Below are 23,432 nucleotides of genomic sequence, written 5' to 3'. Positions count from 1 at the left end.
ATGGATGTGGCCCTTTGTGGATCGCACGTAGGGTCATTGAATGGCGGATTGCGTTCAGTCACCGCACAATTACTTTTTGGTACATCGTGCTCGTCAAGATCTCGCCAGGGAACTTCTATTCGGGACATATGTTCACTATTCTGTTGCCTTTTATTCTTCGCAGAGTGAATCATTCTGGCCGAAGACGAGATCGTCTTTATGCCGAATGACTAGTTCATCTATTTGCTTTCAGGTCATCTGCACTCTTCAGCTAGAGTGTTTTAGTTTCTGTGCTGGAGGCAGAGCTTCCTGTTTATCCTTAACGAGCAGACCTTTGTGTGCTACTGTCTCTATCACTATCAGGCATACTCCACGAACATAACTAAGCGTCCCCTCATTCTGACTGCCTCCTGCAATTGACGCTTTGCCGCTGGCACCATCATTGAGAGGAAAATACAGAATGGCCAAAGGACGCATTAAGCGAGGGGACGGCGGGCTGTTGCATAAAAGGTTTCTTGGTTCCTGCGGACGTTTATTATTATGGGTACCATTTCATCTAAGAATGTTGTAGACTAAAAGCATGCATATTTTCTTTCTACGATGCTTTTTGCTGCTGCTGTGTGTTTTTGGTGGAGTCCCAGAATAAGAAGCTTTTCTCTTTGTGTCATGAGTGTGCTGGGCTGAGCAATTCGTGGCCGACTTGCACAGATACACCTGCAGTGAGAGGCCGCATAAACTACTGCCATAGAAAGGGCCAGTTGCCCTGTTTTTCTTAAACTACAGTAACAATAAAGACAATCCTTGTCATTGATTTAAGGTCAGCAATCTCAGTAAAATTTATCAGACGCCAGCTTGAAACATGCGAAAGATATATTGCAGCAAAGAGAACGGCGTTCCAGCCCTGTGTCTTCCACCGTCTTTCTTTTACTCTTGTTTTTGTGCTTCCCAGCTTCCCTTCATCCTCACGTCCAATAATTTTTTTTCTAATTGAACGATTGAAATGGCACGCACTTAAACGGTTCACTATTCGGTAACATACCTTGCAAACAAACTCTGGTTTTACATGAAGACTTCATTCATACATATCTGCAATCCATAATTGCACAGAGCCCACATATTTTATAATACCATGAATGGCTATTGTGTGTGACTAGGACAAGGGCAAATGAGATTGTGTAAGACAACGTGCCTCCTTAGATCTCCTGAAATATGTAATTGCCCACTTTGAAAACGCATAGGTGTTCCTGAGAATAGACGAGTGTAGTGCTCGTCAACAGATTACCTTTCCGCACTAGAGGCCACTGGACTTACGCTCTTAGAACTCACCCTACGTGACGAAGGAGGGAGCCACTTGATCTGAATATGCGCTTAAATTTTATTGTGCGTCAACATGAGCTCATTTCTTTCTTGAAGCGTTGCTTTTTTGTATATTGACATTTTCATATTCAAAGTGTATCGCGTGGTGAATCTTTGTTGGTACTTATGAACTGCTGCTCTTAAATATATTTACTTCAAGATCCTTCATTGTGGCTGCGGAGTTTATCACACTCAACGGCTGCAAAGCAACTTGCACCGACACTACCTTAAAGGTGTCCCAGGACGTGTATATTTGGCTGTCCAACATTCATTTCCTACTTCTCAACACTTTTCTGTAGAAGCGGCATTTTATCGAGTTGCACGGTATATAGTTGGAAGGTTGGAATAGAAATTTCGAAACATAGGAGCCCACGATCTACTTTCAAGCAATAACGCTCCGGTCGCCAGCTTCGGAAACACCACGGTAGCCGTCTCCCCATTCAAGGCGCGTCGCGTCAGCGTTCGGACAAAACAGGGCGTACAGATAGTAAGGCAACCGACTCTAGTACTATCAACTGCCTAGAGAGACAGCAACCGAAGTTTAACTTTCCCCATCCTGGGACTTCCCGTCAAGCCGTGCTCTGAATCCGGACGACGCATAGAGCCGGCGTTTGATCTACCCTGCCAGAGGCTATATTGGAGTTCTCTCCGAGTTTAACCGGAGCCATCAGAGTAGGCTGCTTCCTCTTTGTGATACATTGCTTACTGGCTGTGATGCGTAGGAATCAGGGCTCCAAATTTAGTTGGGATGTCGTGTAGTCGGGCTATTCATGTCACATGCTTTTTTTTATAACCTTTCTTTTAAGAAGATAATAAGAAATTAGTTCATAAGGAACTTTATTGGGGCATAGTTTGGAGGCCTATATTCAGTACCTTTGAGTCATTTCACTGTGCAATTGAAGGCCTGAAAGAAACCTTTATGTAGGATATAGTTAAATGTCGCTGAAAGAATAGCCCTTCATCCAAGACCATTACAAAACCAAAATTCCTTTGTTATCCACTTGTTCACCTTGTAAACATTGCGAGACAAAGGTGGCGACACATTATTGATTTCACTTGATTGGCCATTTTTTCGCTTTATTAAGAGAATAGACCCAAGATCTTTGAATGACATACGTTACTGCGTCTTCTGATTCTGCCTTAAGTGACAAAATAATTGAACATTGCACACTCTTCCCAAGTTGAAAAACAGTGAGAAGCTCGAAACTTCGACCGAATCTCTCTGATGCGTTAAAATTCGTATCCCCCAAAAGATCAGGTGGAGAAAAGCAATATGAAAACGCTACTAACCTCACACATTGATGCGGGCTGGGCTAATGCCGTACTTTCGGGAGAGATTCAAAAGGAAGAATCGGCGGTGCATGCAATGCACAGGGTGCCCTTATCACAAGCGGCTGCATTAGTAGCCTATGTTGCTGATGCTTCTACCTCAAGTGCTAGCGAGTGGTTCCACATCAATCCAGTGCTCCACATAGCGCATTAAAACAGCGTTCATGTTTCATTGCTGAAGCGTAATAAACACACAGTGCGAGTAGATTGGGCGTCTGAGTAGGCACTTCGTCGCATTCTCGGGTCCGTATTATTATCTATTGTAGAGTAACTCAATAAATTATTCGGGATAAAATTTCACGCAACCTGTACTCGCACAAGCGCAGTCCAAAGCGTCTGATATCCTCTCTCGTAAGAAATAATCTTTGAAGTTGCGCACAGTTTTTCAGTTTAATACAGCGCCAATCCAGTCTGAACAAAGGTGGCGGTTGTTTCTCGAGTGAGGAGGGCTACTCATGGCTGCTCATTTTACCAAAGCTTCGGAAGTGCAGTATTTTTCCCAAACTGGGCAGCAGTGCTCTCTCTTCGATTGAAATCAGTTCACCGCGTCGACCGCAGCAATGTTTTGTGAGAGCGACAGAAACACCACACCTGCTTTAAAAGAACGTCAGTTTGGGCTAGATGGTGCATACTATTTGAGACAGGAAATAATAGCGCTAAAGGGAGCCAAACGCAAGTAAGACCGACGCACAAGAACGCTACCTTAGTGGATATTACTGGTATTTGTTTTTTTTTAGCGGTAATATTTTCTCTCTCGAATACCACAGCTGCTGGCAGCATAGATGGGAACAGCCCTTGAACACCTATTTTACCCGGCTTCAATAAAAGTGGGGCACGTGAAAGTGAAGGCACGCCCATATATGCCAAACCCGCGGAAATGCTTCAGATGCCAGAAATACGGTCATGGTTCACTCAGCTGTCACGGCCACGAAACGTGCGTGAAATGCGCCTCAAAAGATCACAAGTCAGATAACTGTAACGATAAACCTTGTTGTGCAAACTGCCAGGGTGACCAGCCGGCATATGATGATGATGATGATTGTGATGATGATAACGATGCCCTTAGACTGAATGGCACATACTCACAGCGGGCGATTGGTCAGGCTGCATTGCTGATACACATGGGTAAGGAGTGGAGTAATTGGATAATACTGAAAGAAAGATTTTGCGCCTAACACACACCACACACAGAAAGAAGACGACACCACGGGCGCACACTTCAACTGTTTATTGAGGGTGAAGCACTCGACATATATAGGCCACGAAACAAAACACCGCGCATGCGTACAAGGTAACATGAAAAAAACACTAGCTGATTAGGCACGATAAAAACTTGCGCTCAGCCTCATAAAGAAAAACCGATGTATCACTAACACAGTTAGGGCCCGCTTACTTGATGTAGAACGCTTCCAGAGTTTCTCGGGATGTCTGACACCTGCCTCTACCCAAAATCCTCGCCTCACTGAACCGTGGGAAGCAATCGGTGCAGGCTCTGCAGTGAACCACAAGTCGCTCACCTTCGTTATTTTTTATATCTAGTGCATGCTCCCTAAGCCGGTCATTGACACAACGCCCCGTCTGTCCAATATAGGATTTTCCGCAGGACAGAGGAATTTCATAAACCACATTTGTGGCACACTTCACGAAACGTTGGCCATGTTTCTTCTGGCAGCCAAGCTTTTACCTATCGCAAGTAATGCGACGGCTTAACTGGGAAAGCTTTTGGGGAGCCGAGAATACCATCGGAACATTATACCGGTTAGCGACTTTTTTCAAGCCGTGCGTGACCTTATGAATGTATGGGAATACTACAGGCCACTCTTTCTTCTCCGGTTCTACCCTGCTTACCCCAGCCTTCAACTTCTTCAAAAGCGTTTCAGCCACAGGGACCAATACCGACTCAGGGAAGCCAGCTGCAACAAGCCTGCTCAATTGGTTGCAAAAACTTGCCTCCATTTCATGCGCACACGACTTCCGGAGCGATGACTCCAGGCAGAGGTTGGCGATGCCTCTTTTTACAACTTTTGAGTGGGCCGAATTGTACGGCTGTCTTGTGTAACGCAACGTGTGATGCCTGATTACAGCCTCGCTTAAATTCTACTAACATTAATATAATCAACTAGCCGAACAAGAAATTATTTTGGGGAATTATTTACTGCAGTGCAAGCGGGGAAACATGGTTCTGGCTAAGTATCACGCATAGAGGGGGCCAAAACTTTTGTTTTAACCAACAGTTGTTTCGATGGCTTCGCTTCGCACCAAGAGTTGAGGACACGGGGTAGAAACTGTGCAATAGAGGCCGCATTCGGTGCACTTGAACTGCACATACGCCCATGTACTTAGCCATTTAAGTGCATGTAAAGAACCTCAAGTGGATTGCATTCCAACAGAGCCTCCTTTACGGGGTCTCTCTTATCATATGTGGTGTTTTTGAACGTTAAACTCTTATTTAAATATCATACAATACCCCACGTTGAGCAGTGTATGAGCTTAAGCCATTCGTACAGTGACATGTCTAGTTACTAAAGTTTTTGTGCTCCTTACCAAAACATTCCATACATCACTGTAGAAGCCTGCAGCTTCGCTGTGATATGAATTCGTAGAAGAGGAATACGACGCTGCTCGATCTGTTGTCACCTCAGCTCAGTAATTTCGCCTTGTTTTCTAGTTAACTAGGTTATTTCCATCCTTGGAAGACGGCCGCGTCTTTAAGGCGGTACTGTCCCTATGGGAAGGGTACGGCAGCTCCGGCGCCGGTATCCTTAAAGGGACAGCGCCATCCGAAGGAGCCCAGTGGGGCACAGGCGGCCATGGCGTCACATGGCGGGATCTGCCAGTCATCAGGGACGTCCAACAGTGCAGAGCGTCATCATCGCTCAGTGGGGACGACTCAACTATCGTCGCCTCTGACGAGGAAGTGGCTGACATGGCGGAAATGGACAACGATGGCTTCAAAGTGGTGAGTCATCGGAAGCACCGGACAGTCGGCATCCCAGTGATAGCTCAGCCAAAAGAGAAAGGTGTTGACTTCAGAGAGTGGAACCCTATCAGGCTGTTCGATGATATTAAAGTACTACTGGGATCTGCTCCGATTCGCAGTCGCTTCACAACGCAAGGGCTCTTCACTCTTCATCTAGATATCTCAACGGAAGAGCAAGTAGACGTTCTTCTGCGGTGCTCTCAGATCGGTGGCATACGAGTTCAAGCCCTTTCCATCGGTGATTTTCTACGACTTGTGAAATTTTATCTGAATTCTTCCTATGTTACGTCAGGTGAACATGCATATATACAAAAACAAGGTGTCTGCATAGGCTCTTGCGTAGCACCAATCCTAAGCGAACTCTTCCTTGCTAGATACGATAGGATGTTGAATGACAGGATCGCTGATACGTGCGTAGTAAAAATTTTTCGTTACGTGGATGACTATCTCATCCTTTTGAATTGCAGCCACGAACCATTTAACCCTTTGGTATCCGAAATTCTTTCTATGTTTGGCCAATCTATTCCTCTGGCTTTGACGCATGAAACACCGCATGAATGCTCAATCAGATTTCTGGACTTGCGACTGCATTTCTCTAACCAGCATACCTGCTGGTCCTATCAGCCCAGGGGTAAAAACCCTCTTCCGCCTTTTATGTCTGCCCATACAAAACCCGTTAAGAGAGGGATAGTAAGACTTTGCTTTCAAAATTCGCTTCAGAAGTCCTGTGAACATCATTTCCAGGATAGTTTCAGCAACCATGTCGAGCGCCTGTCAACCGCCGGATATCCCCTGAACGTTCTGGTGTCCGCTGCCGGGTCCGTCGCCAAGAAACAAGGACAACATGACGCGCAGGAGGCGTCCAACAGGGAGAACAGAAGAGTGGTCGTAATGCCCTACATTCATGAGGTCAGCCACCGCCTCAAAAAGTTCGCGAAACGTTCAGGGGTTGACGTCGTCTTTTCAGCGCCAAACAAGCTTTCCGCCCTATGCCCGAAGGTGAACAAACCTCTGATCGCCCGTGGGTGTGGGCAGACTCATTCGGAACAACTCGTCCCCTGCAAAACCGGCGTCGTCTACTCTCTGCCCGTATCCTGTGGGAAGAGATATATTGGCCAAACAGGCAGGTGCCTCAACATTAGGCTTCAAGAGCACAGGAATAATGTAGACAGTTTGGCAATTTCTGGGCACCTTGCCAAGCACTGCAAAAAGTGCAAACGTAAGAATGATGATCCGGACAAAACCTGTTACCCAGATTTCAATCGCTGCACAATTCTTGCTAAAGGACGGGATAGGATATCCAGGGAAATCGTAGAAGCATTCGAAATCCACAACGCAAAGGAACAATGTGTGAGTATACCCTCCCTGTGCTTGTCGCAAAAAGAATTGGATTTTCTTAGAGGCAGGGTAAACGTTAAATCCTGTTCTTAAATGCCCCTCTCTGTCTTTTTGTTAATCACCTTGTGCCGCGATTTTAGACCCGTTTTTACCGTTAGTTTAACGCTGTTTTTTTCCCTTTTGGCGCGTGCATATCTGTTTTCATCGTTTTCATCGCTTTCACCTTCCGTCCTGGCCTCTTACACTGTGGTTTTATCGCCTTTTTGTCTTTCTTTCGGGCTTTTCACCTTTTTATCGTTTGTACCCTTGGACGTGACCACACTGTTTCGGTGATTGTGCAGGATCGCCTTGGACACACCCCCATCTTTGTACTTTATATATGTGTCCTGCATCGAAATAAAAATTTCAGTTGTTAGTCAGCGCCCGTGTCTGTGTCTTCTTTCTTCGTGTTTTCGTCTCGTTCCTTGCGCTGTTTTTTCATCATGGATTACCAACTAGCCCGGCATCTTGCACTTTTGAGTAGAAAACACTCAAAGTTGTGAATAAGTCAGCACTCATTTAAAAATGTTACATTCTATTATTTTTACTTTTGAGTACCATCCATCTTTTCCTTCTCTTTCCAAGGCCTAGTCGCGAGCTCAGGAAGATGTGATCAACATCCGCTAAACCGTCTCTCCATCAGAATAAACTTTTTCTTTAGGTAGCAGCGCTCTTGATTATCATCGATCTGATTTGAATATTGCTATGGTCCTCATTTGCCAAAGAAACGTTGGGACATCAAAAGAACATGTCAAAACACATTCTGCGCAAGAAAGTAATCAAAACATCATTCATTTCACACCAGTCATTCAATCTCACGGAGTAGGGTTGATAGCAAATGCTATTGTGTAAGCTTTTCTCTGCTGCAACCTGCTAACTGTGATCGCTGCTATGAAACACCGCAGAGGAGCAAAAAAAGCTTGTATCCAGATTGGGTTGCGTGCAGACGCTACCAAGTAAATGCGCCTAGTGATTAGCAAAAACCTATAAACAGGCACCCTTACGTTCTCGCTGTCTTAATTAAGACCACGCACATCATCTCGCCCCTTCCTGTTTTCAGCTGTCGGCCACACGCGCGAATAATATTATATTGACGCTAGCGGTCGTCATGACTACTGCAGCGCCATGCGCGCCTTACAAACGCCTACGTTCGGGGGAGCATTGCCTACTGCACTTTCAGTGCGTCAGCGCACCACTGCAAACAGGAAAATATACACTCTAAGCCAAACCCTGTCAAAATAGAACTAAATGGCTCACATCTACCTCGAGCAAATAGCCTTTGCTGGTTGTCCAAGTTTAATTAGTTCATTTCGGTATTCGATGGACAGATAAAGACCTACTGATTGACGAAAATTGTGGATTTCAATATGTACTTTTATTCCGCAAGTCGATTACGGTGTTATGTTTTATATTGTTGCATCCTTAGAACCTTGTTCTGATAAGTGTTAGGCTGCAAGGTTTTTTTTTTTTTCTGAGAAGTATTCTCTCGACTAGGCTAGATTCTGAAGATGGAGAAAAAGAGAGAACGACAAGGAAGGCAGAAAATAAATAACGGGGCAGAATCCTATTTTTTGTGCATTCCTTGTCCTTGTCTTTTTTGCGCCGTCTTCAGAATCTAGCTTAGCTCTGAACCAAGTAGCCCAAACCAAACTATTTCTCTCGATATCAGCGCTAACATCAAGACATCTGAGTCGACTTGCGGAAAAAAAAATTCCATCTTGATATCCACATTTTTCGGCGATCAGTAGGCCTTTATCTGTGCCGCGAACTTGGCCAAGAACTAATTGTACATGGCTCACCAGGAAAGAGAATTTGCTCGATGTCGATCTCAGCAATTTTTTCCATTTTGACAGAGTTCAGATTACAGTGTATATTTTCCTGTTCGCGGCTATATTCTCACGAACTATAAGCGTAGCACGCGACACGCGCCCGAATGTAGGCGTTTGTCAGGCGCGTATTGCAGTGGAGTCGCCAAGACAACCGCTGCCGTTACCACGGCCCCACGTGCGGACGACTGCTCAGAGCAATAAGGGGAGAGATTATCGGCGCTGTCGAAGGCCACCGCGCATGTAGCAGTGTTTGTTTATAGATTTTTCTAATCACTGGGTGGATTTGCTTGGTCGCGTCTGCTCACAACCCGAAACTGGATACAAGCTTTCTTTGCTGCTGTGTGACATTTCATAGCGGCGATCAAAGTCATCCGCAGCGGCGAAAAGCTTACACAATAGCATTTCTCCTCAATTGAAATCAGTGTTATTGAATGACTGTGTAAAATCAAAGGTGTTCTTTATTATATTCTTGCGCAGGATGCGTGGTCACAATCCTTTCAGTGTCCGTCCGAACGTTTCTTTGGAGAGGAGTACCATAGCAACATTCTAATCAGATCGGCGATCCTGAAGAGTGTTTTTACCTATAGCGAAAGTTGATTCTGATGGAGATACAGTTAAGCAGATGTTGAGAACATTTTTCTGAGCTCGCTACTAGGCATTGGAAAGAGAAGGCGAAAAGAGGTGATACTGAGAGAAGAAAAGAAATCAGAATAGAATGTAACACCTTATGAGTGCTGAGTTATTCACAGCTTTGAGTGTACTCCACTGTTGTCCACAGATTGATTTGTTAGTGTTCCATCTCAGTGTAAGTGTCACTGCTCTTTTGCATATTCCTGGCGTGTTTCATTACCAAATTTTTTACAAAAGTGTAAAAAAAAAGCACGGAACGGCAGTGAAGCATGCGGCAAAATGAATGTGTACGCGGTCTGAGTAAATATCCCGTTGCAAATAACGACCAAAGAATGAGGCACACTACTAATCTTGGTCGGCACATATTCGACTAAAATGCGAAATTGTGGATGATAAACTATTTCGGGCTCTGAAACACATTACACTGCGCAGAGTCTGGCTGTCGAAATAAATGCATGCGGCGTCATATGAAATAAGCACTAAGTCTTAGCCCGTGCCATCGTTTACATCGCATCGCTCTATGTATCTTAGAAGGAAGAAAGCTACACCATGATCAAGCTGAATTCTAATCGCAGTTTTGGAGGAGATGAAGATTCTCATTCGTCTGTGCTGAAGCTTGCCGGTCGAGCTACACATGCCACCCAGGAGAAATTAGTGGAAGTTTTACAACTAGGACACCTTGAAATCTTACCTTAGCCCTTTCGGAATCCGGCCGCAGCTCCGTGGATGATTTTCGCATGTAATGATTCGGCCCTGGTCCACAGAAAGCGAAATGTCTCGTTTCACAACCAGCAGCATCGTCTGCTTATTATCTACATGAAGGCTGTTCACTAAAGGTTCTGCAAAGTCTCGTGGCATCCGCAGAATTGACCCTAGATGATTGCTCATTATCGTTATTTCGATGTCGTAAAGGTTTACACTTGTCACCCTCTACTCTAGCTCTAAGCAAAATATAAGAAAACAGAGAGAGTTATCCCAAACAGAACTCCACGGTTGAAAGATATCGAAACAGATAAAAACATGTAGCAGGCAGGGGATCATGTAGATTACTGTGAACTTATTAGTTGGAAACATCAAAAATAGCCCTTGGCAGATTGAAGTTCTCAACCAGTATATTATGCGTTTTCAGCCTCTATAACAGTTAGGATGCTGTGCCTGTAGGTCCACCTCCAGATGACGTGTCCTGTAGCCAAGGCTCCTACAGACCAACATCGATTTAGAAAGATGCGGTAGTGCTGCTGTTGTCGCGTCGGGGTAACAGTTCGGTGTTCGGCCTCTCACACACAGTGCGGGGAGGGGGGGGGGGGGACAAGACGAGCGCCCGTCTTCTTTGTTGCGTGTTCTGGTCCTTGTTTTCTTTCGTCATTTTATTCCTTTAGCTCTGTCTCTGCACCAGATAGGGCTAACAAAAGTGCTCAAGTGTTCTTCGCGCAGACACGTCACCCCACAGACGTCACATATCAGAATGAAGAACCTTTCGAGGTTAGCTAACCGCTTAAGAGAGCCTTCACCGGGCCCGAGCCCCATTGAAGCATGTTAATGCACGAAGAGTTCCGGGAAGTGCCACACCTGCGTAATTTTCTTACGAAAGAGTTTAAGCGAGTCTAGGATGCTGGAGTGATCCCTCGATCCGGTTGAAATTTTGCGGTGGTCAAGCGCACTTCGAAGTCTGAAAAACCGCCACATACCTTATCTAACCTCTGTCATATCTCTAACCTCTTGCGTGTGTATAGTAACGAAGAGCACGGTGAACACGTGCTTAATAAGATACCTGGAAGGTCGCGACTGTGTGACCCGAACGAATTACGGTTTCCGCCCGGACTGTCCGTAGAGGGCGTGCTCAACTATAATTCGGTGTTCTGACGGGTTGCTACAGAGTAGATAAGGCCTTCATGGTGTTTCACACAAAGCCAACACGTCCAATCAACTCGCATTTAGAAAAAATATAAAATTTCACCGCGTGTTTTTTAGAAGGGCGAAGATGCCAAGTCGCGGTTGGTCAAGACACCAATGTTCCAAAAATTAGGTGTCTGCCAGGGCTTGGTGATCTTACCCACTATGTTTAATGAAGAATTAATCCAGCTACCAGGACATCTTGCGGACGTACTGTGCACGCCGTGTATGCAGACAATGCCGCCTTGCTTACGCATCTACGGTCCGTATCCTACCAGGAGAATGTCTTACAAAAAAGCTTTGGCCCTGTTAGCTCGCAAAATCATATTATGCGTGTTTTCTATGATAACAGCTTCTTCTCCGGAATTCATGTGTAGGATGGTCCCGAGCTCCTATAAACGGCTGCTGGCAATACTTTTTCGTCCCACACAACTAGCCACAGTGACAACAATTAACCCGACGGTTATAGAAGTGTGCAGCCGCTATGACCATTCCGAAGATGAGATAGAGTCACTCGCTGTGGGCGCAGTGTTCACGGAGCACGCATGCTTCCTGCCGCTTTCATCACGTTCAGGTCGTGTACGCATTCAGCCACGATCGTTTGATTTCTCGTTGTACAGATCCCGTGGCTGGCGCCTCACGCCGAATGCACCTTTTAACTCGATAGCCTTAAGGGTGCCGTCTCGCAGAAACGTAATCGAAGGTGTCTGCGCAGGCTCAGCGCCTCCAAAATGTAATTTATCTTCCGCAGAAACATGAGAGTATAGTCACCTTTCGGCAGCTAGTCACCTGTCGGCAGCTGGAGGAGAACTGAACAAGTGAAAATGTAATTCGTCGACATTGGCTGGGGAGCCAACTCGTAAGACGCTGGCTACGCCTTGAAGCGCCTTTAGAGAAAGTGTCCTCAAAATGGGAAGCCCTTAACTGAAGGTTTCTATCGCATTTCGGCAATCGCACTCACTGCCTACTCACTCGTCGTACCTTAGAGGCGAGTGTTTTTATCCCGCCAGGTGGTGGTCCTCTTGACCCATGAAGATGACGACGAAATTTGTATTGAATCTGCCGAAAAGTGTCAATGCGAGTTATTTCCAGTATTTTTCAAGCTAACAGGAGCATCCCGTAAAGCATTGTCGAAAATGACCTAGCATTAACTTTTTTTGTAAAATAACAAAGCAAAAGGCGGAGGCGAAATTTCCAAATTTTGAAATTTCAAATATCCAAATTTCTCTCTGGGCGATGGATCTCTTTCTAACCGAGGGCTCCGTCGCTCAACAAAATTGCAAAAGAAAAAAAGATAATACACTGAAGTTGCGTACATTGCTATTACGCGCGTGTGACTATTAACTAAGCTGCGTCGTGTACTCATTCTGCCATGCAGAAACGTCAGCGGTACAGCATCAGTGCGAGAACGTTACCGAATGGTAAGCAAGGTCAGATGTCGGCGTCATCCAATCTGAGGCTGCCGGGTTGTTTGTGCCCTCTTTCATGCTAAAAGGCTGCCGGCCGATGGGCATCCCGACAGCGACAGTGGCGCGAGCGTCATAGCTTCGTTTCTAAAGCAGCGAAGCGTTTCGTCCTCATCCAGCGGCTTAGATCCGGAATGTGCTGAATTGCCTATACAGGCGACGAGAAAACAGCTAAAAAGGGCGGCAGAGCAGTGATGCGAAAACTATTCGTGTTTCAAAGTACCACTCGGCGGAAGAGGCTGAATTCATGCCTTGCTAGAGGAGACCAGTGGGTTAGAAAATTGTAAGCGAAAGCACGTTCGTCGGGCGGCGTCACCTGAAGTACCCCTCAACGGGCTTGTACGCGTATGTGAGCAGAGGATCAAATGGCAAAGTGTCTAACTTGGTTTTGCAGAAATGTTGTCGGTAGACTTGGCAAAGATTCTCGTGTCCTCACGATCGGATGGACATCATGGTTGCGTTCCTGGATTTGATAGAGTGGGCACGAGTGAGATGCGCCTCACTTGAATGAGCCGTGTTTGCTTGCCAAAAACAGAGCTGGAGGATATCCTACAGACAGCTGATGTGAATGGCGAGAAATACACGACCGCATCTTTAAACACAAATTGAATACGAAAACCAACCAATATTTCCTTTTGGTTGCAATGCGCTTGCAGATACAACCCATATGCGTGCGCGGTTTTTCGTGAATCATGGAGAGTGTTATTTTAGCGAGAAATCACACCCTATGTTGCCGTGTCATAATCTCACTGCAAAAAAGTGCATTCGTGATGCTGCGAGCTGAATTAGACAAAGAAAGGATTGTCTTAGGGTTTAGTAACTGGCGTAGGCCACAGCTTCGACTCTTGCTTCCTTTGTCCGTGGGCGCGTGAGAACACAGAACCAGTGAGCAACCCCTAAAAATTTTGTGTGTTCGAAGCAGGCTGGACCACGGAATACCTGACTAAAGAAAAAAGTAAAGAAGGAAAAAAAAGTTTTTTTTTAAAGCGAAATTTATTGCCCAAGGGCATCAATGATGGGTGAAGGTGTGATGAATGATGCAGCACAGATTAAATGAACGGAAAAAGGTTAGCTAATTTGATGAAGTTCAATAAAAAACGATGGTACGGTCCCTGCGTCCAGGCAATGTATGAAGCAGGGTTGCTTGGTGAAAGACCCGCTACCATCAGGTGCCGGATCCTTGTAGGCTTGAGAGCGGGGAAGTCCCACAGTAAGTGATGAATGTCGGCCTCAATGTCCTCGTGTTTACATATTGGACACCCTGGCCGAGGAAACAAATCTCGGTACAGAGGCCACTTCCGAGTGATGGCTGGTGTGAGGACAACCCCGACCCGGATCCTCCTAAGCGCAACCTTCTCTGCACGGGTTAGACCGCTGGGGAGGGTTACCGCACACGGAGGGATAAGAGCACGTGTGCGGCGCCGGAGGAGTTCCTTTCGTCATGAAAGGAGGGTAAAATTGTCCAAATGAAAGAGCCGATGTGGTGGTGAGTTTGTATTCGCAAGGCGGGTCGCTAAATCTGCCTGGCTTTGATAGGTAAAAAGATCCCGTGGATCTTTTGTAGTTGAAACAGTTGTTGAAAAACACTTGTTGAAGGGGAAAGAAGTTGGTGGAACCATAGCCGGCGTTGTGTTCAGTCCAAGACAACAGTGGTTGTGGCCGGTGCCTTGGAGATGACAATGAGCGCTCCTTCTTCCAGAGTGGCTCTGGCGAGCCGCACCTCCCACTTCTCCATGGCGCCATTGGGCGGCTTTAGGTGCTGTGGTTCATTGGTGCATGTTCACGTAATTTGAAGAAATGTACGGGTGGCATTGCACCATGGGCATGCATTCATGTTTAGCGTTCAGTGGAGGAGTTTTAGATGTTGAAGGTTGAGGAAACTAAGTCTGGATTCGGCGGAACATTTAGGCATCGTGCAAATAAATGTTTGTGAGAACCGGGTAGGTACGTCAGTTGAGTCTTAAGGTCTCAGGAAGCGTAGAGTAGTGGGTCAGAAGCGGGTACATGTCTGGGCCCTGTGTCCCCGGTCGGTTGGTGTAATCCCGAGCTAGGGTGTCAGCCCTGAAATTGCCTTCTAGACCTGCATAGGCGGGGGCCCATGTGATGACATGATTTTGGTAGGGGGTGGCGCCCAAAGCGCGCACTGCAAGCTTATGAACTTGGCCGTTGGTGAAGGCCCGACACGCAACCTGTCAGTCGGGGATAATATGGAAGCAGCGCATTGGTTTCTCCTGGGATTTGATGGCGAGTGTTATGGCAGCAATCTCCACCGGTTCTGAGAGAGGGGCCTGAAAGGATGCAGTAAGGTAACTAAAGAAGGGATGGTTGACCACCGCTAAAGCACATTTGGAAGGTTGTAGGGAGGAGGCCGCGTCGATGTATACAAAGTAGTGAAATTCGGCATCGAATATGATCGTGTCGATTAAACCGATTGTATCAGCAAAATTAATCGCTGTCCTGCCATTTTCAGCTGACAGTATCCGACATTTATATATTTTTATTTGTGAGTTGAGATAGAGTTTCTCGTTTCTTATTTTTTTATTGAGATCCGGCACACCATGCTATAAGGGCAGTGAAAAGCCCTTCCGCACCTGTCACCAAGCTTGCCAGCAGGTATAGTAAGAATACATGATTCATTGCGCCCCCTGGGACGTCGGATAGATGTCAACTAAGTTTCCTGTAATTAAACCAGATGACTCCCACGGGCGTTGCTCGACACCTGCAGTTGCGTGCATTAATTGCAAAGTGTAATTCATTCATACTTCGGCTTGATTCCTCTGGCCGTTCGGTGAAATCTACTATTCGTTGAAATATCCTAAAGTGGAGGCTGCTTCTGGCGCTGGGCTGCCCCGAAGCTTGCGCAGCCTGCTTATTTCAGCGTACCTATCTCTCTTACGTAGAACGCTGGGGAAATTTATTTGTAATCTTTTATAAACGCACGTAAATGGTTGATAAGCCATTTTTTATCTTGAGAACTTTGAACTTTGACAGATTCACAGAAGGTAGGCCTAAGGAGTTTGCAGCAAGGATGTGTCTTTTTAATATAGCACAGTTAGAAGCGGATTTGGCCTCCTTGGTGATAAAGCAACATTGAAGAGCTCAGGAAACGTTGAAAGCCAATGAATGCGCTAGGAGATGGTTTCATTTCGCACATTAAAAAAAAGTAATTTTCTCGTGTTAAACCACAAATTTCAATTAAAATTCACACTGGCAAGCGTGTAAGTGTGCCCCATAATAACAAATTGTGACGAAATTGAACAACGCAGTAAACTTTCGCAAGTTAAGGTCATATATGGGATAGTTTTGGTTGGGCTGCTCCACATTTTTAACCTTCATTTTTCTCAGATAAGAACGCACTGACATAGAGCGAACGTTGCTTTATTCTTTATCTCTTGTGTACCGCGCGTTTTTTGTGAAATTTAAAGGAATAATTACATTTGCATCGCTGTGTATGGTAGTATTAAAAAGGGGAAATGTTGTGAGAGAGAAAATGCGCCTTGGGGCCCTCTTTCCGCAGATGCTTGAAACATCAGCAGGAAAACGTAGAAAGGCTTCGCTGTGAAAATGCGGCACGTGGTGTTTCTGACATTATCAAGGCCCAGCACCGGTCTAAGATATATCTCATTAGCCTTTGGTGGACATGGCTTGTCCTCAATTGACTCTTCTCAGTTTCTCGAACATGGCAGTCTTCCTTCAGAAAGCGTATAGAAATGCGGCATCCTACACTAATACTACATACTGCTAACAATTCATGAACAAAAGGACAACACCTTCCTTCAACTTTTCCTGTATAGATAACTTCCAAGTAATTGCCTGGCCCTCTGCCCGGTGCCACGCCACCCACGCAAAATACTTGTATATTGGGGAAGACCCAGACCCTTTTTTTACCCTTTTATTGTTTCTCTGGGAAAATGTAAAACAACATTAAAGAAAGAGAAAGGGAGCCCGGATCAGAAACGCGTTCCCAGGCTTAAAGCCAAATGAAGATACATGAAAGGGGCTGAGTACTTCGAAGAAAAAAAACAATTTAAAGAAAAAATCAAAGCTGCGAAAAAACGAAAACAAGACCCATAAGAAGTGGAACAAAAGACACACCACAGCCAAAGTCAGTCAAAGGCAGACGAACAATGCACAGAGTGCAGTCCACAACGAAAAAAAAATGAGAAAACCAAAGTCACAGTGTAGACATGTTCTCAGTAACAACCCATTCCTCCTTTCCGCCAGCTGGAGGAACATTCCAGTTGCCATGTTACCCACGCAGCGTACCTGCATTACATATCTTGCTAGATGTAAGGCTCGCCTATCTGCTTGGAGCACCGCGTCGCGTTACTGTGGAACCATGAAGCCGCGTATGTCTTACCTATCTCTCACTAAGAACCCAAAGAGATGCTGGACGTAAACAGGGCCCTCAGGGGAACGTTCATTGAGCTCCGATTAAATCACGTCAATGATTCCAGAACAGCAGCTTTCTTTCGTTTACGACGACGGTGTGCACACAGAATATCAATAGCAGCGAAGGCTGCCTGTCACAAGATGCCTTTGGAGAGACGAAGACAGTTTGAGAATATATTGAGCGCCGTACCGAAGACCCGGCACTATTGGTGCCCTATCGATTGAAGTTGTTATATTTCCGAATTCGACCATCTCGCTCATGTAGTATTCACTTCGTTTGCTTATCGTTTTGCGCTTACGGAATACAGTCGTCAGTACATGACGCTGCCTGCAATATCAAAAATTCACGTAGGTTGAAATGAAGGCGATAACATAAACCTAAACCAAGTTCATCACATTCGCGCAGTTAAGCTCACTTTAAAACAGCACGATTGAAATCTAGCCACCAGAAGAGTAAGCCAAGGAAGCTTCATAAGCTTTATGTTGACCACCCTGCGTGTGCTTTAGTGAGTTCGGTATTGTCTGATTAAATTATATTTAAAAAATGGTTTTAGAACTTTCTAATCTAAGACAAGCACTTGTACCACATTTAACGAGTGAATAAATATTGATACCTGGCGGCTAGAAGCAGCAGTAGAAAGAGGAGAGGTAACCTGCTATGCAAGGAACCGATGGCTTGGAGTAGACTCTCAGCACACAAGCGCGCACCTCCGCGTCGTCTTCGTTACCAACCACTTCGTCGTCCTCCCAGCGTCCGTAGCATGCCCCCCCCCCCCCCCCCCCCCCCCTCGCGGCAAAAGCACCGTCCCGGTGCGCACTACACAGGCCAGCTAGACGGCGAGTTGTAAGGTTTGAGGCGGGACACATGGACGATGTCGGTGCGGGGTGCAGCGGCCGGAGATGGCGGATGTAGCGGGGTGATCTCGTACGTCACCGCGGTCACCGGACGTACGACCCGATAAGGGCCTGTATATCGGGGGAGCAGTTTTTCACAAAGGCCCACACGGCGGGAAGGGATCCAGAGTAACACAAGGGAGCCAGGAGAGTAGGTGACTTCACGACGCCGACAGTCATGACGTCGTTTCTGATTGACTTGGGAGGCCGACAGCCGCTGGCGGGCGACAAGACGGGCAGCGTCGGCGCGAGCGATGGCGTCCCGAGCGTAAGGGCTCGTGGATGCGGTGGCGGGCAGTACACTGTCGAAGGGCAGCAAAGGATCGCGGCCAAAGAGCAGGTAAAAAGGGGAGAAACCGGCTGTATCGTGACGCGTAGAATTGTAGGCGAATGTAACAAATGGGAGGCTAATATCCCAGTCGCGGTGATGGTCGGAGACGTACATGGAAATCATGTAGGTGAGGGTACGGTTCAGACGTTCAGTGAGGCCGTTCGTCTGCGGATGGTAGGCCGTGGCGAATTGGCGGACGGAGCAGGAGCGGAGGAGTTCGGCGACCACTTTGGAAAGAAAGCAGCGACCGCGATCGGTGATCAGGTGACGGGGAGCACCGTGGTGGAGTATGACGTCGGGCAGGAGAAAGTCAGCGACATCAGTTGCGCAGCTGGTTGGATCGCTCGAGTAATAGCGTAGCGCGTGGAGTAGTCCGTCGCGACCGCGATCCATTTGTTTCCCATAGCAGACACCGGAAAAGGGCCGAGCAGGTCGAGGCCGACACGGGAAAACGGGTCTACGGGGATGGGAATCGGCTGAAGGTGCCCGGGAGGGAGAACCGAGGGCGTCTTCCGCCGTTGGCACAGTTCGCAAGCGGCCACATAACGGCGGACAGAACGGTATACACCGGGCCAAAAGAAGCGGCGGCGCACGCTGTCGTAGGTGCGGGAGACTCCAAGATGACCGGCCGTGGGAACGTCATGAAGCTGTTCAACGGCGCTGCTGCGCAGATGTTGAGGGACCACGAGCAAGAGGTCAGCGCCGTCAGGCCGCATATTGCGCCGGTAGAGGCCGTTATCATGGAGCACAAACGGGGCGAGGGACGCATCACAGCGGTTGGCAGTGAGGCGGTCGACGAGGGAACGTAGCGACGAATCCAAGCGCTGTTCTTGCGCAATGTTGCGGAATGCCGAGATGGATAAGACGCAGCCGTCAGCCTCGCATTCGTTGGAGGAAGGCGGATCGACAGGGTAACGGGACAAGCAATCCGCGTCCTGGTGCAAGCAGCCGGACTTGTGGACGACACAAAATGTGTACTCTTGAAGGTGAAGAGCCCAGCGCCCCAGCCGGCCAGTAGGGTTTTTGAGCGAAGAAAGCCAGCATAAGGCGTGGTGATCCGTGATAACAGAGAAAGGGTGCCCAAACAAGTAAGGGCGGAATTTTGCAATAGCCCAAACCAGACCGAGGCATTCCCGCTTGGTGATAGAATAGTTGCGCTCTGACACAGAAAGGAGACGGCTGGCGTACGCAATAACGCGAAGCTTGTTGCGTTGCCGCTGAGCAAGTAGGGCACCAATGCCATGGCCGCTCGCATCGGTGCGAGGTTCCGTAGGGGCTGAAGGATCAAAGTGCGCCAACACAGGTGGAGCAGTGAGGGCACTGATAAGGGCTCTGAAGGCGTCAGCTTGGGGGGGGGGGGGGTCCCCAAGAGAATGGGATGTCCTTCTTGAGTAGCGTGGTAAGAGGTCGGGCTATTTCCGCAAAGTTCTGGATGAACCGGCGGAAATAGGAACATAGGCCGAGAAAGCTGCGCACATCACCGGAGGAGCGCGGAGTAGGTAATGAACGCACGGCGCGGACTTTGTCGGGGTCGGGTTGGATCCCAGCAGAATCGACCAAGTGGCCAAGGACCTTGAGCTGACGGCGGCCGAGGGTACATTTCTTCGAGTTCAGCTGAAGACCAGCGCGGCGGAATACGGCAAGGATGGCTGAAAGGCGATGCAGGTGGCTTTGGAATGTGGACGAAAAAACAATCACGTCATCTGAGTAGCAGAGGCATGTCGTCCACTTAAAACCGCGCAGGAGGAAGTCCATCATGCGCTCGAAGGTCGCAGGGGCATTGCACAGGCCGAAAGGCATGACTTTAAATTGGTACAGGCCGTCCGGGGTGACAAAGGCGGTTTTCTCCCGATCCCGTTCATCAACAGCGATCTGCCAGTACCCTGAGCGAAGATCGATGGAGGAAAAGTAACTGGCGCAGTGTAAGCAGTCGAGAGCGTCGTCAATTCGGGGCAAAGGGTAGACGTCTTTCTTTGTGACGACATTCATTCAGATGGCGGTAATCGACGCAGAATCGCCAGGTTTGATCTTTCTTTTTAACAAGCACGACAGGGGACGCCCAAGGACTACTCGAAGGCTCGATGATGTTGCGGGCCAGCATCTTGTCCACCTCTGCCTGAATAACACGGCGCTCTGCGAGGGAGACCCTATAGGGCCGTCCGTGAATAGGGCGGGCTTCGCCGGTGTGAATGTGGTGGGCGACAACAGAGGTTTGACCCAAGGGACGGTTCCCAAAGTCAAAAATATCACTGTAGGAGGACAAGAGGCTGTGAAGAGCTGTAGAATCAGCAGAGGGCAGATCGGCCACGATCATCCGGGAAATAGAGTCCTCACGGGATGGTTGCGATGTAGGGACATTGGAGACGGCAGTCGTTGGGTCAGGAGCCAGGACAGAAACTGTGCAATCGGTCAATGGGGACAGATCAGCAAGGGAAATTCCGGTCGGAAGTACCTGAGGGGACAGGCTGAAGTTGAGGACAGGGAGGCAGCTGCAGTTGTTGGTGATGTGGACAATGGTGTGGGGAAAGAGGACATTACGATTCAGAATCACAGCGGTGATAGGGCAGGCGACGTAGTCTCCATCAGGGACGGGAGGAGAAGGCGACAGAGGGATGTAGACAGCTGTTTGTGGCGGGAGACGAGCAAACTCGGTGGATTGAAGGCGAGGTGAGCTGGTTGAGTCGTCATTGCACAGGGGCAGATCCAATCGAAGAAGGCCTGAGGAACAGCCAATAAGAGCTGAATGGGCGGTTAAAAAGTCAAGGCCAAGAATTATGTCCTGAGGGCACCGGGTCAGGACGGTGAACAGAACGGGTATATGACGCCCGGCAATGCTGACTCTCGCAGTGCACATTCCAATCACGGCAGCGGGGCTGCCATCGGCGACGCGAACCGTGGACATGGCGGCAGGCGTTAAAACTTTCTTCAGACGGCGGCGCAAAGAAGAGCTCAGGACAGACACTTGGGCGCCAGTATCAATGAGGGCAAGGACCGGGACACCATCCACGAGAACATTCAAGAGATTACGTTGGGCAGCGGGGGTCAAGAGAGGATTTTCAGGCCGGGTCAATGATGCAGCGTCACCTCCGGGGGCTGCATCGGCTAGTTTTCCAAGAAATGGCGGGAGGTCGAAGGAGAAGGGCTGGGGCGTGTGGGAGGAGAACGGGAGCGGCGGCCTAATGGGGAAGGTGAGCGGCTGGACCCACGAGCGTGCGGAGCGGGCTCGTCAGGGAGCGGATCGGGTCGTGGTGTGAAGCGGTGCGGGCCGTAGTCGTTGCGGCGGTCGACGAAGGAGTAGGGGCGAGGTGGCGGAGACCAACGGCTGCGGCAGTGACGGGAGATGTGTCCGACGCGAGAGCAGGTAAAACCGATCGGCCTGTCATCAGAGGTACGCCATTCGGCAGGATTGCGATATCGGTACCGAGGCGAGAAGCTGCGACTGTAAGTGGCAGCTGCGATCACTGGAGGGTCCGGGCTGGCATGAGCGTTGTGCACGACGCGAGGAGAAGGGACGGCCAAGTTCGCAACCTCCTGACGAACGACGGCTTGGATGAGGGCCAAGGTGTTGTCCGGCAGTGGCAAGGAAGAAACAGCGGGCGTCATCGCCTCCAGTTCGCGGCGCACGATACGGGTTAAGTTAGCCGGGTCGGAAGGCTGCCGCAATGTTGGCCGATCTTCACAGGAGGAGCTAGCAACAGTGTTCGGCAGGCGGTCAAAACGGTGAGAAATGCGCCGGTGTTTGGCTTGCTCGAAACGGCGGCACACCTCAAGAACAGAAGCGACCGTGGAACAGCCTTTGCATAGAAGCGGATTAAAGGCATCGTCGGCAATGCCTTTCAGTATGTGGCCAACTCGATCTGCTGCGGACATGCCTTTATCAACTTTACGGCACAAGGCGAGGACGTCTTGTATGTAGGCTATGTATGGCTCGGAGGAAGTTTGGGCGCGAGACGCGAGTGCCTTCTTGGCGGCGAGTTGGCGGCCGATGGGTTTTCCGAAGAGGTCGCGGAGCTTCTGCTTACATATGTCCCATGAGGTCAAGTCATCTTCGTGGGTTTCAAACCACACTCTCGCGGTGCCGGTCAGGTAAAATATCACATTAGCGATCATCAGCATTGGATCCCACCTGTTGTGCGTGCTGACGCGTTCGTAAAGGGCCAGCCAGTCGTCCACATCAACGTCGTCTGTGCCGCAGAACGTGCCCGGTTCGCGGTAGTGGGCGACGACGACCGCTGGCGGTGTTGACGGAGAGGGAGATGGCTCGGACTCGGTAGACATGTTGGCGAGACGGCGGCCACGACGGAGAGCCAGCTTGAGGTCGGGGATCGAATTTAGCAACCTCCACCAAATGATACGTGGCGGCTAGAAGCAGCAGTAGAAAGAGCAGAGGTAACCTGCTACGCAAGGAACCGATGGCTTGGAGTAGACTCTCAGCACACAAGCGCGCACCTCCGCGTCGTCTTCGTTACCAACCACTTCGTCGTCCTCCCAGCGTCCGTAGCAATATTAATCAGAGATAACGTGCCAGCAATTTCAGTGCTTACCTGTAAACTGCGTGAAAGTTGGAAGCTGGGCTGGATGGTTGATTGACAAGCCTGGGTGGTAAACGCCACGAAACACACTAGAACAAAGGTAGACAACACGCTGCGAGGGCTCGATGCCTTGTTTTTTTATGGCGTCTGTGTATGCAGTGAGAGGGTTTCATTTTTCTGTGCCTTTCTTAACGAAGGCTCCGCACTCGTCGTGCTTTCTTCACCTTGGTGTTTTCGCGCTGTCCTCTACCGACACTATAAGCTGCTCTGAATAAATTGAAAATTCTGTCCACCAATTTCGGCAGTTACTTTCTGGCAGTTTTCGTGCAACGAGCATTTATCCAGGGCAATTTGACTGAACAACAACAAAGAAAAGACTATGTTGACCGAAATCTTGTGATACTTAACGTTGGCAAGTCAGATTTGTTACATAAATATGCCTCG

At 48.3% G+C, this 23,432-nt stretch overlaps 1 protein-coding gene across 1 annotated transcript; it reads right to left on the bottom strand.

Annotated features, from left to right (window-relative positions):
• Positions 1–14,472: 14,472 nt before the first annotated feature.
• LOC144102711 (uncharacterized) lies at positions 14,473–22,894 on the bottom strand. Its single transcript, XM_077635902.1, has 2 exons — positions 21,919–22,894; positions 14,473–14,598 (listed from the first exon to the last, which is right to left on the bottom strand). The coding sequence occupies exons 1-2, from the start codon at positions 22,732–22,734 to the stop codon at positions 14,473–14,475; spliced, it is 942 nt and encodes a 313-aa protein (XP_077492028.1). The 5' UTR covers positions 22,735–22,894.
• Positions 22,895–23,432: the final 538 nt, after the last annotated feature.

This window comes from Amblyomma americanum, chromosome 8 (assembly GCF_052857255.1).
Source record: "Amblyomma americanum isolate KBUSLIRL-KWMA chromosome 8, ASM5285725v1, whole genome shotgun sequence".
NCBI lineage: Eukaryota > Metazoa > Arthropoda > Arachnida > Ixodida > Ixodidae > Amblyomma > Amblyomma americanum.
This window is presented reverse-complemented; position numbering and strand designations above follow the sequence as displayed.